Raw genomic sequence first — 17,153 nt, forward strand, 5'->3', positions numbered from 1 at the left:
GAAGAAACAAAAGCGAGGTTAGAGTGAGCACAAGTAGCAAGCCAATTAGCAACTCGGTTCCCTTCCTGGGGGAATGGCCTTTTTGACCCCTTAGAATGTGATTCCCATTTTCCTCTCCATTTTTGTTTGACAAAAAAGCCCCCATTTCAATCCAAAGCCCTATTCGACCAAGTTTGAAGTATTTTACAAGCCTTCCTCTATCCAATTTAGCCATTGATGATCACCATCTCTAGCAAGGTAAGACCGGTTGTTGCCTTGTTGGGCGTCCATCCTTCCCTTATATCCCCTCTCTTCTTCCTGTTCTTTCTACCATCTTCTCTCTTCTTTTACTCCCTGTTCCTCCCCTTTGTCGCCACCGCCGCTATTAATACCACGGGAAGCATTACTAGTAGCAAAGACTTCTTCCTCTCCTCTCCTTTATTCTTTTTGTCCTCTTTTCTTTCCCTCTTTTTATTCTAAACCAATGCCAACCTGGAATCCACCCTCTTTCTTCTTCTTCTTCTTCTTCTTCCAAAGAGATGCTAGAATGGCAAAATTGAAAATTTTGGTTGATTTCGATTCCAACTTCTAGTTGAACCAAATAGTAACAATTAGAGTCCGATTCTGATTCCTGACTAAACCAAATGAATGTCAAGAATAGAGGATTCCGATTTTGATTCCTGGGGATTCCAAGAGACAAACCAAACGGACTCTTTAATTATTTTCTATCAAACCATATACATCCCTAATGCCATTGTGCTTTTCCCTTTCTTTATTCCAACGACCCATTTGCGTGTACTTGTTTGACAACATTTGATTTGATTCTAGTTTGGAATTGAGGGCCCAAGTCCTGGACTGGCTGGATTCTAAGGGCCACAGATTAACAGTTTATGGTTAGGACATGGTCAAACGACAAAGAGTCCCTGGCTGGCCTATAGAAGGGCCTATCTAAGAATCCAAGTTTTGGGCCCAACCACTTTATGGGTCATGCGGCTTCTGGCCCAATCTCTCTTTTCGATTTATATACCTAAGCAATTTTATATAAATAAATATCTAACCGTTGGATCTACGCAATCTTGTCGAATACCACATTGGTGGGACCCACAACACGCGCCGTATGTGGTACCGTGTCTAAGGTCTACGGTTGTGAAGATATATTCTATATGTACCTTATACGCTCTCGTGCTTATCCCCGAAAACGCGCCACGTAGGACCAATTCATGGGTTCGAACCGCGTTAACCACTCCCTGGACCACAGCCTGGGTAAATAAATGCATACCCGTAAATGACGAAAACCTCCCTTTATCCACTTCTTAATTACATTCTTGTCCAAAAATGTTCGTTCTTCCTCGCCCTAACTACCCCGTTCAAACGACAAACCGGCCCACATCAATTAAGGGTGTTGTCGTCATTTAGTTTGGTATTTACGTAATTTTGTGGAAAAAAAGGAGTTTTTAGTCATTTGGATTAAACTATTGCTTTACGCGGGGACCACATGACTTTCCTTCCTTACCACCTCTTCCCCCAAAATTTAATTTAATTTTTAATTTTATTATATTTTCTCCTTGGCTTCTTCCCCTTCTCTTCTTCTCCTGAATTTGCTCAAATGGAGACAACAGAAATCTAAATCTCTGCGCCTTGTTATAGGCAAAGCTGTTTCTTGCATTGCTGATCAAAAGTTTTACATTTGCTTTTATTTTTTCTGATCTTCTTTGCTTCGTGGTGTTTCTGTTCATGTTCTTCAGCATCCATGGTGAGCTTAAATACTTAATCTCTCTTTATTTATTCCCAATATCTGTTTAAATGAATTCGTTTCTGGTTTTTTTTTTTTGGGATTTTCGTTTGACCCTTTGTTTTGATCTGTGGGTCTGTTTGAGAATAGGAAGTTGTTTGGGTTTTGCTCCTGGTAACATTTTGTATGTTGTTTAGGGATTTCATGATTATATGAATCGAAGATCTCTATCAATGCGGAGAAAAAAGGGAAATTTGAATAGATTGGAATTTTGTAGTCAGATTGACATGTCTTCTTTCTTATTTTCAACTTAATGAGGAATTTTTTCGGTTTTTTGCTTAGAGCTTTAGGATTTTAGAGGGATTCTATATTGAAGGCTGGACTGAATCTTGGTTGTTATTTAATTATTATTTCCTTGGAAAAAGTTGAGTACTTGGGTATTTCTTTAAATTCTAGTGCTGTCACCTTTATCAAGGGATTCAATTTCCCTCTGGAATTCATTGCAGTTAGTTGGTTGAGGATTTTGCATTGGCGTGTCCCAGGTGAAATATGTCCTGGAAGCACCTAAATATGAATTCCGGAAGCCTTAAAAAGAATCTCTTCTTATGATTTTTTTTTTCACGCCTTTTATGTTCCTCCACTAAATGGATTCTTTTTTCATCTCATAATGAATGAACTACTTGATGGAATTCTATTTATTTTTGTTTGTTTTTGGTTGTTTGCAGCACAGTTGCCCCAGTTTTTGATAGCTGGGCATTTACCCAAGTAGATGGATCAGATATACATAAATGTTTGGGATTTTCTTCGGATTAAGTTGAATACTTCCCCTACTGGAGTTCTACCGGAGGTGTTACAGATACTTCTGGTTGCTTGTAGATGATATTGGTTGATTGCAGCTTATAGAAGCTGCCTCAAAGAATGTCGATCATCTTCCAATTGATGCTTAGTCACTTGTACTATGAACAGTGGGCATTTAGCAACCTCTTATATTTCATGCTACAGTTTAGCAGTAATCTCCACTTACAATCAAGTGAAAGGTACTGCAATGCCTGTGTAGAGAGTTTTTTCTGGAAACTGCTAGAAGTTCACTGAAAAATTGCTGACCTTATACTGGATAAGAATCTAATAATGGAAAGGTGAGCTGCATGCTGCCTGAAGTTTATCGTAATTGGATTTTTCCCACCTTGCCTTGTGGTGTGTATCAGAATCTTTTTATTGCTGTGAATGTGTTTCAGGTATAAAGTTATAAAAGAGCTTGGAGATGGAACCTGTGGAAGTGTATATAAGGCACTTAATCTAGAAACTAATGAGATTGTAAGTACTGGATCTTCGAATTAAGATATATATGAAGTTTTACATGCTAATTTGTATGAAAATTGTACTTTCTTGCTTTCTAATAGTTTTAGAAGTTTGGGTTCTTTTGGTTAGACCTTATTCTATTATAGTTCGTTAAACCCTTTGCTCGATTTACAATTATTACACCTGATTGAAGAGAAGATTGGAAATATGGGCTAACTGTAATTCTGACAGAAGAACAACTGTTTTAAAGAGAGGAGATGGAAAGATGCAAGAAAATAGAGGTTTCAAATCCAAAGAAGCAAGAAAACATGAGCAAAAGCACAAAGGCATGGGATACATAGAGGTGTAGGGGGTTGTGATCACTATATTTCATCATTATAACAACAATGTTCTGAAATTCTTAATGATTCACTTAAATGGTTCTAAATTGTCCCATTAGACTGGTCAATTTGACTTGTTAGTATGTCTATACTGCATTGCAAAGAGCATAATAAGTGCAAAAAAATTAGTGGTTTTTTTTTTTTTAAATTTCTTGATTGTTAGATAAAACTTGTATGAAAAGAGGAGAGAAGATGATAGAGGGTTATGGGCTCCCAAAAAGATGAACCCAAGACCGCCTAAGCTCTAAACAACTACAAGAGTACATTCAACTCCACAGATACAACCTGTATTGGCAAAATTAAAATCCAAACACAAGAAACCCCTCTTCACATTGTTTGGTAAAACCATTAGCAACAGAGTTGGTTGTTCTTGGAACACAGGAGAATGAGGAGTATCGCCACCACTTGACTACATGGATGTTAAGGGCCCCACCTCTTTTAAGGGAGTGACCAAGATTCTGTGGACTTAAAAATCCATGTCAGATCCTATTTAGTGATCTTTTTGGAGCATATTAGATGATGCTACTCTCAAAGCCAAAAGAGAATAAGAATCTAAGCATTTGGAAGAGACAAACGACCTTTGCAGATCCACTAGTTCCCCATGTCCTAAGCTCCAAATAGTCCAAGTACCACTCTTTTATTATCTTGAAAATACTAGCAATTCTAGATTCACCTTGGTTTTCCTACCAAAATTATGCTTTGTAGCTGGCTTATGGTGTCATGGTTAACTTGGAGATAATCACATATCTGGTAGAGTGAAAAAGAGATGATATGCCAGTCAGCAAGGAATTAATTTTGATTCCTATGTTCTTCTAAATTCTAATTCCTGAATCCAATGAATAACTTTATTGAGAACTACCTTTTCATGTGTGGATTCTGTCTCTGTTGTTTCTTCCTCTCTAGATCCCATAAACCATCCTATGTAAAAGGCATCTCTACATGATTTTTTTTTTTGCCTCCAACAATGAATTTTCAGAAGTGCTAACTGAAAAGAAGTTGCTGAGTGATTCATCAAAAAAAAAAAAAAAGGAAGTTGCTGAATGTCCCGAGGTAAAGAGTAGTCATCAATGCAAAAGTTTATCTTTGCTACCTAGGGATGTTATACTGGAAAAGATGAAACTCATAATGTACTGTACATGTTCAGAAAAGAGGGGGGGTTGATGTGTCATCAAGGATCCTAGAGAGCTGTAACCTGATTCTTATATGAAATGAACACCTTGTCCATGTAAGGAAGCTCATGTAAAGCTCTGTAGTTTGTCTATATTTTGTCACCTCCGGTGCTGTTTGGCAAGTCTTTCTTGTAAGATCTGACAGCGAAAAAAAGTAATGGGCTTTTACATAAAGATCTTGGCAGCCCACAGACCGTTTGGTTGGAGGCGCATCTTGCTCAATTTCTAGCTTCTCGAAATAAGCTTGAATCAAGCTTCTCACATCTTTTTGTGGCAGTCTTTCAACAGCTAGATCTTCCCCCAACCAAGTGAGGTCTTCCTTTTTTCTATTATCTTTCCAGCTTTTCTTTGATAATTGATAAAAGAGGTAAGGGAAAAAAGAAGACCTAGACTAGGGTGGTGCTGATGAGCTTGAATATCGAACAATTTTAGGTTAGTATTTGGCAAACCAATGAGGCTAGCCTTTTAATTCAGCATATAATGGAGAGCTTTAAGAAGGAATAGGGACATCTCCATATGACATTTATTGACATAGATATTGTATGCAGTATGTTGACTTTTTATCTACTAATTTCTACAATATTGCTATGCCACTTTGGTCTTACTTACAAAGAACAAGGTTTGAAAGTGTGCATGTTGATCATAGGTTGCTGTCAAGAAAATGAAGAGAAAGTTCTACTTTTGGGAGGAATGCATGAATTTACGTGAAGTTAAGGTATGGTCTTTATTACTTATTCTGTTTATGTGAGATTTCTTGTCTTTTGCTTCTTCCTTTCTTTTCAACAGTATAATTTGTGACAACTGAGGACATTACAAGTTATACCAACAGATTAATCTTAGTGCTCTCTTCATCTTTTGCATACAATTATAACATATCCTTTTGCAGTCCCTCCGTAAGTTGAATCACCCAAATATTGTCAAGTTGAAGGAGATTGTTAGGGAAAACCATGAACTTTTCTTCATCTTTGAATACATGGTAAGTAGTTGATCTATATACATATATTTGTGTACTTAAAAATGTATGCCTTTCTTTGTTGGCAGTGGTTGGGTTATTAATGTCTATGCTCCTCTAGATTGTAATGTTATCTGTCTTTAGGCTTTAATTTTGCTTTTGGCACATGATCATGAAGTTAATATGTATGTTTCTGTATATTATGATGCATGCATATTGTTTTAATGTAATGATCCAATGTGTGGTGTTATCTTTTTACCTTGTTTTACTTTTGTCACATCTTTGCTATCACAAGTGGCTTCATGTTAATGGCATTTCTTCCCCAAAAAGAAGAAAAAAAAAACTATAAAAGTTGTTTGAATTTGAGCACCTTCTTCACTGCTTGACTATAAGGTTTCAGAACATGTATTTTTCTTGATTGAACTTTCTTTTTTTTTTTTTTTTTCTTTTTCATGTTCTTGCTTTGTTTTTAGTCAAATTCGAACGGTTGCATTGGGTGTTACGTTTAATACTTAATAGATACTTGTATGGGTCTTGATTTCGTTAATGGGTGCTTGATTCTTCTTGTTTCCTGAATTCATGTACAGGAATATAATCTATACCAGATCATGAGAGACCGTCAAAGCCCATTTTCAGAGGCAGAGATACGGAATCTTATGTCTCAAGTGTTACAAGGACTTGCATATATGCATAGAAATGGATATTTTCATCGTGACCTAAAACCTGGTATTGACATGGATCTTGTGTTATCAACCTACTGGCCTTTTGTCTTCTGTGGATTTTTTTTTCCTGAATTCATGGAATATGTGGATTAATTTTTAACCATTACTGGTTGAATATCCTTTCTGCCTTAAGAGAATTTGCTGGTGACGGATGACACAATAAAAATTGCTGATTTTGGACTGGCAAGAGAAGTAACATCAAGACCACCTTATACTGATTATGTTTCCACAAGGTGGTGAGTAAAAATCTTCACTTACATCATAGCAGTCTCCTTTTATATCCTTTGTTGAACTAAATTTACTATTCTATTAGGTGATATGACATTTCATAATTTCATTATTTATGCAAGGTACCGAGCTCCAGAAGTCTTATTGCAATCTTCATCATACACTCCTGCAATTGGTATGTGGTATTTATGTTGTGCCATTTTTTATTCCTTAGCGCTATTTTATGTTTAAGAAGTAAAAGGGTACTTTCTTCTTCAAGAGGTTTTAGAATAAGTATTAATTGGGTCAGGATGTTAGAGACGTTTGATTCTTTTATGACTGATATTATCATAAGAAATTGGAAATAAGTAGCTGAATCTGCACTAAACAGGTCAACAATACAAGTAGAATGGCACCAACCACAGACACCATATATCAAGCTGAATTTTGATGTTTCAGCTTAGGCAACTTGGGTCAATCAGGTATAGCACTGGTTAGAAATCACATTGGGGATATCACGATTATATATGCAGGACCTATCAGTTATGGAGATTCAATTACAGCATAACTGAAGGCTGTTTTGGCTGGCTTAAAAAGGGCTAGAAATATGAGGTACAGCAATATAATAATCAAAGGGAACTCTAAGGTCATCAGGTTGGCAGGGAAATAATGAGGAGGGACCACAGAAGCATAGATATGTGAGGTCAGAAAAGCTAAAGAGATGATAAAGGAATTAGGAGAAGTCAGTGGATACCTAGGTCTGCTGACAGGCTAGCAGATGGGCTGGTGAAACAGGGGTGACAAGGAATTTAATGTATTGGGGACTTGTACAAGGTGGGACTTGTACTTGATAGTGGATCTCACAAGGATAAAATTCTTCATTGTTACTGGTTCTTCAATCTCTCCTTGTTATGAATTATTGAAACAAGGTAATGGAAGAAGTCACATTGAGTTATCTCTTGGCCAATTCTAAGTGTACTCTGATTTCCACTCCTATTATTAAATTCACATTGCATCTATATATATATATATATATACTTTAATTTTGATAAGTAACAAAAAAATTGACAATGTCACCACTCACCAATAAAATTAGAGTATGATGGGAAAAATGGAGGGGGTGCATTTAGAGTCTTATGTGATGGGAGAATATCACTTATGATAAACGGGCATTTTTTTGGTACTAAATAAAAAATAAAAATTTTATTAATAAAAATAGAAGATAATACATCAAATCCAGTGATGAGAGAGAACCAAAGTACAAAAAACTCCACAAAAAAGGAAAATGGTACAAATCAAAGAAGAGAATAGTAACATTAGACTCTCGGCTCTAGTAAAGACCAAAAACCACTTCTTCGGTCTTCTTTGGAGACTCAAAATTCTGGTAAGATGATAATCCACCTCATAATTCTTTTGCTGCAGAGCAATACTATTTGATCTCTTCTCTCTGTTTTCAAAGGTCCTCCTATTTCTTTCTTTCCAAACTTCCCAACAAATGGCAAAAAGTACACTGTTCCAATCAATCTTGCCTTTATATTTCCTCGCATCATATGCCGTTTAGCAAAAGTCTCCCGTAATTCTAGTTTCCAAGAAGTCAGTTTTGAACAAACCAAAGAACCCCCAAATGTATTTCATGTAGTGACAACCAAAGCATAAGTGCATTACATTCTCTTCAGCAGCTTTGCCTAAATAAGATCTTCCTGCCAAAGGAAATTTTACAAAACATTTGTAAGGACAACAATGTTGCATGAAGTGAAAGTCTTGGGCATTCAAGAAATTGTATGTCCAAAAAATAAGTGTGGCAGAAATGCAAATGTTGAGATGAATAGGAAAGCTAGAAAGGAAAAATAAATACTTGTATTGATCAAATAGGGAAGATGTGAAGGCTTCCCAATTCCCGCCATGTACATTGAGAGGCTATACATTGCATCCAAAAAGTATATACAAAGAGAGAAACAGGTAAGAGGTAACTAGCACTTCTGATATCCTGTTATATAGATAGTCAATATGCGAACATTCCAATGGTGTTCTACAAAACTTCCTCCATTGATTGAGTTCTGCCCCTGAAAATTCTGCTGTTTCTTTCACGCCATATAGTTCACGTGATTCAAAGGGGTAGTCCTCCAGAGAATGGACTCCTTTCTGCTCAAACATCTTAATTTCCAGCACTTGAAAAGATCCATGATGGAGGGAGGGAAGCACCATAAAATCCCTAATAGGTAAGTAATGAGATTTTTTTTTGAGATCAGACTTGGGTAGTAAATCTGCAGTGGAGCAGGAAGTGGTTTGCTGATTCCTTCATGGAGTCATAGTGGGTGCAGACAGTGGAATTTAGGGGCATTACCTCTTCTAATCTGGCTGTCCCTAGTGAGACACTTTTCCATATGGTGCTCCAAACAAGAAGGCAACTTTGGATGATGCCACAGTTTTCTAGATGGCTTTGTGTGTGGAGTCATTAATCATTGGGCTTTGAATCGTGTAGAAGAATGACTTGACTAAGAGCACACCTGATCGGTCACCGGTTCGGATCCTCCATTGGGAGTATTTGGATCCATATTAGTGTTATAAAATAGTCAGAAGAATAGTTACTGAATTTGGGCTGCCAAACAACCCCCTGATCCCTGATCTTCTGATTCATGATATTGGCATGACCAAGGCATATCTATCTTCAGCAATAAGAAAGAGGGCTGGAAAGCAATCCACGAGGGACCTGCTATCTCATTAAATTTGTCTAGAAGAAACTGGTTCTGGTTCCATCACCAACGTTTGATCCAACTTTATATTTAATACCACATAGGACTTCCTTAAGAACCTAAACATCTCCATGGTGCCTATTACAAGGCTTATACAATCTGCATGGTGCTAATGGAACTTTATTATCACTTTGTGTGGCATGCCTTTCAAGCTTATGTGACATGACCATACAAATATCGTCTAGTGAAGTTTTCAAGTGTCAGCAATGAGGTCTGTAATGGTTAAGTGTGGAGAATATATTTTCTCGTTCTTTGTTTTATTAATGGACATTTGTTGAGATATGCATATTATGCTTAAAAAGTAAGGTTCTGCAGTCACATTAAAGCGAGATTCCTCAGTTAAAATCACCTGTGGCAATGTAGATAGGATGGTTCCTTTTTGTTTTTACCCTATGTATAATATATTCATTATAAGATTCATGTTGTGATTGTTTGCTCATGAACTAACTACTAAGAGGTGAAAATCTCTGCAGACATGTGGGCCATTGGTGCAATATTAGCTGAACTTTTCACATTTTGCCCTATTTTCCCTGGTGAAAGGTAAGGTTTTATATAGTATAATATTCTTAGGACCAAAAGAGAGATGACAAATATGAAATTTGAGGAATTTCCTTTTACACATGTACATACAGTGCACATAAGTAATCACTCATAACATGAGAAAGCTGTAGTAACTCATACGTAGTTATTAGCTACTTACAGCTTTTGCCACTCCATTTGTGAAGACCTTGTAGTCCTGTTAAATAATAGTGACCTAGAGAGGTTTGTTTTTGAAAAATAGAGGGCATTTATATTTCAAAACTTCTCTCTCCTCTCTCTCTCTCTCTCTCTCTCTCTCTCTCTCTCTTTCACTCTCTCAGACACATGTTGATTGTGACAAACAATCTACTGCTCTCTCTCTCATGATATTTTTTCTGTAAACAGTGAGACAGATCAACTGTACAAAATATGTTGTGTTCTGGGGACCCCAGATTGGACTACTTTGCCTGAAGGGATGAATGTTTCACGGTTTGCTAATTTCAGCATTTCAGAGGTAAGCATTTGTTTGGATCAACCATTGGGTTCTTTGTGGTGTTTCTCTTATTTTAACTTTCTCTTTCTGTAGATCATGCCTGTCAATCTTTCAGACATCATTCCAAATGCCAGCTTGGAAGCAATTGACTTGATAACGGTAGGTGTTAATAAACCTTCTTCTGTTTTTAAGTTGGTTCCCTGTAGCAGTTACTTTTCTGCTGTCTACATTGTTTTGGGTGTATTGTAACATTGTATTTCCTGTTTTGTCGATAGCAACTGTGCTCTTGGGACCCACTAAAGAGACCAACTGCTGAGCAAGCGCTACAACATCCTTTTTTCCATGTAATATGAATTCTCCAGTCTTTCTTTTCTTGTTTTTTTCATTTTCTTTGATACATCACTGCCTAACTTGTGCCAGTTAAACAGGTGGGAATGTGGGTTCCTTATCCACTGCAGGATCCTTTTCAGTCAAAGCCAAATGACATGGGTAGGTTTATTTTTGAATACATTGAACACTCTTTTTTTTTGATGAATAATGCGTTGAACACTTTTTGAGCATTGACAAATGCAAACTTTTATATGGTGCTATTTGTAACTAATAGTATCAATAAACCTGTTGTTCTTTTTTTGGATCTTCAGCAGTAGAGCCAAAGCTGGAGTTGAATCTATGGGATTTTGGGACCGAACCAGATGACTGCTTTCTTGGCTTGACATTGGCTGTAAAGCCCAGTGTTTCTGACATAGGTATGTCTTGTCCTGAGATTGCCATAGTCAATGAAAGAAGTGATAACTATTAAGTGTTTCAAAAATACATGAAGACTATTATCAGTAATTTTATAGTTAACTGGGTGATGTAATAATACTTGAGGAATTTACAAACAAATGCAAATGTGATTATGGTATCTTATAGAGAAATTTTTAGCATTTCACTCTTAACAGAAAGTCTATATTTTTCTGAAAAATTTGTTCCAAAACTTGGTACATGAAACTTTTTGTGTTTATTGGTTTGTTTCTTGTTGTTCCAAAAAAGTGGATACCAAATTTTATTCGGTAGGTTCCAACTCTTAAGCTGTCATTGAAACTTGTCATTTCTTCATCTATCTTGTGTCTAATTTCTAAGGTGACTGCCTTAAGCTTTCACCATAAAAATATCATTGGATGGGATGGCTACCAAGCTTAATAACCATCTGATCAGTAAATCCTGTTGAAATATAAGTAGAAATCTTTACCAACCAAAAAATAATAGATGGCCAAGATTGTAATCTCCCTCCCCTTTAGGGTTACATGTTGAGCTCTGGATATCTGTGTTTCATGTTTGGTTTCATCAGGTCTGTTTGTCTAAGTTAGACAACTTTCCAAAGGAATGTGCTGAAAGAACAAAATAAAAAATAAATGCTAGGAAAGTACTCTTGAGATAGTTGGGACAAGGTTTAGATGGTTATGATGAATAATGATTAATGAATTGGGAAATTGCTCTTAAGAGTAATATTTGGGTGGGCTTGAGCTAAGAACAATCAATCAGTTCCATGCAATTCTTAGGTGTTCAAACTTCAAAATGTTTTATTCTCACATAAGAGATCATATATTTCATTCTATCTGATATGCTTTCCTTCACCGCAGAGATGGTCCATCAGGTCTCCCAAAATTCCAGAGAGGTGAGTTTGTGATGGGTGCATGTATACATTAGCAATGTTATCCATGTGAAAATGTATGAATTTTATAATGCAGGAATTACTCTTGTGCTCTGGTTTCCAGGAACGTTCAGATCAGACAGGTAAAATTTTCATGCCCAGCTCCTAATTAACAAAAAGGTAGATAAATTACCTAGTAAAAGAATTGAGAAACTTTCCGTACCAACCCTACGAGGGATTGAATGATATCTATTGTGCTAGCTAGTATAACAGATTGGCAAGAGAAGGAAGTTTGCAATTGGTTCTCAAGAGTCAAGACCAATCTCAGAAATGAAGTATTTCACCACTAACAAGAAAGACAAGGTTTTTGTACTATTACTAACTAATATTACCTAGTACTTCAGTCTATTTTGAAAAATATTAAGGTAGAAGATGAACATTAAATCAAACGCAGGGAGACGAATGGTAGTATGGTAATAAATATCACATTGAAAAAGAAAACATGAATGCTTATTTAATGTTGCTTTTCTTTTAGACAATTTTTGTCATGGCTAAAATTGTTTTTGTTCTATCTTCCAGTCATGTGGCCCATATTGTCTCTTAATCAAACTGGAAATGTACCAGTGAAGTCTTCCTTGTCTTCATCCTATATTGTCAACAGGTGAGCACTATTTTTCCTTGCACTATCTTAAAGAAGAAATATTGTGTCACTAGGGGATTAAAATCCCAAGTGCCAACTTAATCATGGCTTAAAGTGGTGGCAATGACATCCTAAGTTGTGTTAGTAGGGGATTTCTTGTGCAAATAGCGTATACATTAGTTGTTAAGACATCCAAAATGGTAAATAGTTCCACCATATAGCTGCCGAGTAACCAAGCCCAAGTTCTGAAGAGCTGAAGACACGACTTACTGAGTCAAATTCAAATTGATCAAACCTGACATGACCCAACTTCTGTGCCTGCAGTCAAATTTCTTGTCCAACAATTGGAGTTCCACAGTCAGCGGGATTCACAATTTCATCTATGCAGCCTAATCTCCTTGATCGACCATTGGTGGCCGTCTCCTCGCCCTTCCAGCAGAGTCACTATCTTTAAGTGATTGTTGTAAATTTACTTTTTTTTCTTTGGGTAGGCGGGGAGAAGGTTGATTTAAAAATGCATTCAAAATTCAGAGATTATCAACCATTTAAAATGATGATCAAATAAAGAGGAAAACATGCAGATATTTTCTGTATCTTTTACCTTTGCTAGTAATGTTTTCTCAGAGCTGTTGACAAGCGTTTGGCGGGAGGAAGGTGGAATTACATATGCTATGTGCTATAAAATAAAGTAAAAAACCCAGTAGAAACGCTCATATTCAAGTCTTCTTTTTTCCCTGATACTGAGTGGGGGGAAAAGGGGCATGTTTGGAGACCCAATCGGACCTTAAATTATTCGGGCCTTAGTGGTTTGGTCCGGAAGATCAATTATGAATTTAAGATACAGGTTAAGTGACAATTGAGAAAGTGTGCTCTCTTGGAGTATATTCTACATTTGCAAGTATTGTAGAGAAGTGGATTTTCAGAAATATGCATCAACTGCATGTAAAAGTAGAGAACTTGTCTGATTCTCATTTACGGCATTCCATCCTGTTGGTTAACTGTAAATTCTATCAACAAAGCAAAGAAGCAAAACAAAAAAACGTTGATTGGCTGTGGTTTCGTTGTCTGCCTGAACAGGGTATGATCTATGTATTCCCATTTCATGAAGGATGAAACACCGTCTACACTTTTTTGGGCTTAAATCTCGGGTTTTGGAAAATAGGACGCGTGTATGGCCCTAGGCCTGATAGATAATTAAACGAACAAAAAAATCTGCATACCCAGAAGATTTAACCATCTTATCTTTGATTCTTTTCGATATGAAAATAACAAGAGTTCAGAGGGAGGGAAAATAAACCCTAATCGGATGGTTAGAATCCTCTGATAAATTTGGCTTTCTTTATTACCGTTCAACTTAAAAGCTTAAGCTGTCAGGTAAGGTTTTCGAATAGATTTTTTATTCTTTACCACGGCCCTTCACAAAAGAAGCCCATAGGACTTGAAGTATGAACAAGCACAGGCCCACGCATCGAACATTGGACCACTTGGTCAAGCAGGTTCTGATACCATCTCACAGTCAAAAACCAGGAAGGAAAAAAATCAGATGTCCTAGGAAGAAGAGATGAAGAAATGCATCTGTACCGCTCGGTATGTGTATGCTTCTGGTAGTTGTCATGGAAGGCAGTTCATCTCCAGAAGACGTACCCAAGCTTCAGTTGGTTCCGGTAGCTGGGTTGTTTGTTTTGGATTGCACAGGCACGAATTTCAAATTTTGATGTGTGTCCTGTTTGGACTCTGCACGAGTTTAAAAGAACATTTTGGGGCTTTTAGCCCAAATCCGATTGGAGCCCATTTTGATGATTGTTGATTCTGCTTTAGGCCCAAAAACTCTGCAGCCTTCTTCACAGTCCAGGGAATGGTTTCTGTGGGCCCGGTGTGGAAAAGGCATAATTCTATGAGGGGCCCCAGCAAGTTTTCAAAGGTGCATTTTGATAGTCTGCCTTAGGAAGCTCCTTTCGAGCCCAAAAATCTTGGTCCCCTGGCTGTTTCAGATGTTCACGCTGGGTTGGAGTCGGACGATGTTTTACATTGTTCTCCCTGCTCTGTTGCTTCTAGAGATCAGTTTGAGAGTTTTGGTTGTGAGAATTCTCAGCCTATTGCAGAGTTTTCTACTTCACTTCCTAGCAATGTGGAATAGCGAGTAGAGCAGCTGTTTAATTTCGGCAAGTTCCTTGGAGTTTCCTTTGCAGCAGAATTGCAGGTGGTCGGGAAGATCAGGTTCATGAGTGGCTAAGGGGCAAGGAATTTTTTTTTTTTTTTTTTAGGGACACCAAGTGCAGTGTCTGAATGGGGCGGTATTGGCTTGGAGGATGGTTCTGGTTCAACTAGGTGTTTGTTCTGATTGTTGAACTTGGATTCAGTCTTCACAAAATGGTGCTTACACTGTCCTCATGGCCACTTGTAACCTTTTATTGGTAATATCTCTGTACTTTTCTGTTTTTATTGATGGGAGATATTCCCAATGTACAACTGCAAGTGTCTGTGAGTACAGTGTGAGCACTGTTTTGTGAGGACTGAATCCCGCCTCCTGATTGTTCTTCTCGTAGGCTCGTAGGACGAGGGTGAGGGGCAGAAGAAGGTCCTCAGACCTCACTCCGTGGTTAGTTTCCTTTTGTGGTTTTCTGTTTGGTCTTTTCTGGCATGGGGTTGATGTTGTCTCTCTGTTTAGTGGTCTGTTCCTAGTGGGCCTGGGCCATGTCTTGTGCGGGTCTAGTTTTTCAGGCTGTCCCTTGAAGTGTTGTAGGTTGTTTTCTTTTGCTCTGTGTTGCTGGGGTAGCTCTCTCTTAGTGACACTTCCAATATATGATTTGTATGCTTCTTTTTTCCTTCCTCAAATAAATAGTACCTTACCAACTACTGGAATGGAATTCTCTTGCACTTAAGTAGCCCTCATTTAATTAAAACCCACCATTACCACTGAATCACTAAGGCTCAGTTTGGAAGGAGTACAAATGCATACAAAATACGAAGTTTTGCACTCTACATATTTGTAATTGTTCATAAAAACTAATGCGGATTACTACATTTTGAAATTGAATTTCTGATTAAAACTATAGAACAATTACATCATTTCTAGAAGGTTGTTCATAAAAACTATAGATAGTGATGAGAGAAGGTTGGTTGTATTCTTGACAAATAATTGCATCATTTCTAGAATGTTTTTCCAGTTCTAATTTTGATCAGACCAATCCTTGTTTTACATTACATTATGGCATTTTTTTTTCTTTTTCCCCCAAAGACCAGAAAAGAGGCATAATTTGCCTATGGCCCAGATGGTCCGACTGTTTGATTTGACCATCCAAGCAACCAATTCCATTTTATCCCTGAACCGTTCCTTTGCCAAAAACCCTTGATTTGATCAACAACCTGCTGACCCAGGTGATCAAATCATTAACCTGTTTGACTTAGACAATGGTTTTTTACTGTTTCTTTTTATCTTAATTAGTTTAGTTTTTTATTTTTTTTAAATTGCAATGAGCCATCTGTTCAGACTAGATGGTGAAACCTCTATCATAAACCAATGGCCAAAGCGGTTCTGGTTCGGGATTGGCTTTTAAAACATCACTAATCCAGTATCCCCACTCCTTCAAAGAGAGATGCAATTTATGAAAGGAGGGACCATTTCCTAAATAAGTTTAGTGCATGATAAATGGATCAAACAAAGGAAAGGCTTTACAATGTTCTTTCAGTATCCCCTCATTGATCTTCTCTAGCTAGCTTCCAGCATTTCGAAAATATACAAAATTTTGTCCTTTTAAACAAGTTTCCACTAAATAACCATATCGATCTCTAAGTATAAAAACTCTTACACATTGATCAGCTGTATAGGTCTTCACTCATTATTCATTAACAAACTTTATTATTAGTCTGTAGATTGGAACTCAACACATGAAAATTCCCAATATCAGTAGGCCTGTCAATAATTAAGATTTGTCTGAAGTCATCAAACCAACTATTTTATTTTATTTTACTGTTTTGACTTGCCGTATTTATATAATCTAATAAAATGTTAAGATCTGCAACTCAAATGATAACCCTCTTTACATTTAAAAATATAACAAAAGAGGTATTAATTATATACTATTAAAATTTTATATACTATAGAGGTAGTATCCAAAATTGAAACACATCCACAGAGACAAAAAGATCAAGCATTGGTGGGTCCCATCAATCAGCATGCATCACCTATAATTATAATTTATCAGTGGGGTCCATCTATCCACTTCTATGAGAGTATGAGCTATAAAATCTAAGACCCAACAGGCCAGCTAACTCTCTTATTCTCTAACTTCAAAATCACACAAAGTCTCAATGGCCTAACCTCCTTGTCAAAGATGCCAATCACAAGTTGGTTCAAATTCTAAACAGGCCAAAACACAAATTGTTCAAAGGCGCGTATGCTTCCTTTGAATCCTTTATTTGTGCTGGTCCATATCAACAACCTTACTTTTGAAGTTTCCAGCTCTATAGTTACATACTGGATTTATTTATTTATTTAATTTTGTCTAAAGAGAACTTTTCATTTTCAATAATTATAGATCCTGTTAAGGCTACAATATTGGGGACTGCCAAAGAGGGGAAGTTGAGCTACCAAGGAATCTTCTGAGTCTTTGGTTCCAGCTCAAATGGGCTCCATGTGTTTGCCATGAAACAATCTCCTCATTTTTTTTTTCTA

At 37.0% G+C, this 17,153-nt stretch overlaps 1 protein-coding gene across 5 annotated transcripts; it reads left to right on the forward strand.

The window, feature by feature from the left end:
• Window positions 1-1,507: 1,507 nt before the first annotated feature.
• MHK (Protein kinase superfamily protein) lies at window positions 1,508-13,071 on the forward strand. Of its 5 annotated transcripts, none has more exons than XM_088962962.1 (18): window positions 1,508-1,732; window positions 2,437-2,847; window positions 2,947-3,025; window positions 5,206-5,274; window positions 5,446-5,535; window positions 6,099-6,237; window positions 6,367-6,469; window positions 6,584-6,636; window positions 9,667-9,733; window positions 10,118-10,226; window positions 10,299-10,364; window positions 10,481-10,549; window positions 10,634-10,694; window positions 10,847-10,951; window positions 11,828-11,862; window positions 11,936-11,981; window positions 12,418-12,499; window positions 12,803-13,071. In XM_088962962.1, exons 2-18 carry the CDS (start codon window positions 2,840-2,842, stop codon window positions 12,930-12,932), a joined length of 1,311 nt encoding a protein of 436 aa, XP_088819088.1. In that variant the 5' UTR covers window positions 1,508-1,732; window positions 2,437-2,839; the 3' UTR covers window positions 12,933-13,071. The 5 variants fall into 5 exon arrangements, with proteins under 5 accessions (XP_088819088.1, XP_088819092.1, XP_088819090.1 ...); XM_088962966.1 differs by having other exon boundaries at window positions 1,513-1,732; window positions 11,963-11,981; XM_088962964.1 differs by having other exon boundaries at window positions 1,513-1,732; window positions 10,850-10,951.
• Window positions 13,072-17,153: the final 4,082 nt, after the last annotated feature.

The sequence above is a fragment of the Nelumbo lutea genome, chromosome 1 (genome assembly GCF_056320005.1).
Source record: "Nelumbo lutea isolate HS-2025 chromosome 1, American lotus-T2T, whole genome shotgun sequence".
In the NCBI taxonomy this organism is placed as follows: Eukaryota; Viridiplantae; Streptophyta; class Magnoliopsida; order Proteales; family Nelumbonaceae; genus Nelumbo; species Nelumbo lutea.

Coding starts and splice junctions, on each gene's coding strand:
- MHK (XM_088962962.1), top strand. Junction 6,238..6,366: donor TCATCGTGACCTAAAACCTG/GTATTGACATGG, acceptor TTCTGCCTTAAG/AGAATTTGCTGGTGACGGAT. Junction 10,227..10,298: donor CTAATTTCAGCATTTCAGAG/GTAAGCATTTGT, acceptor CTCTTTCTGTAG/ATCATGCCTGTCAATCTTTC.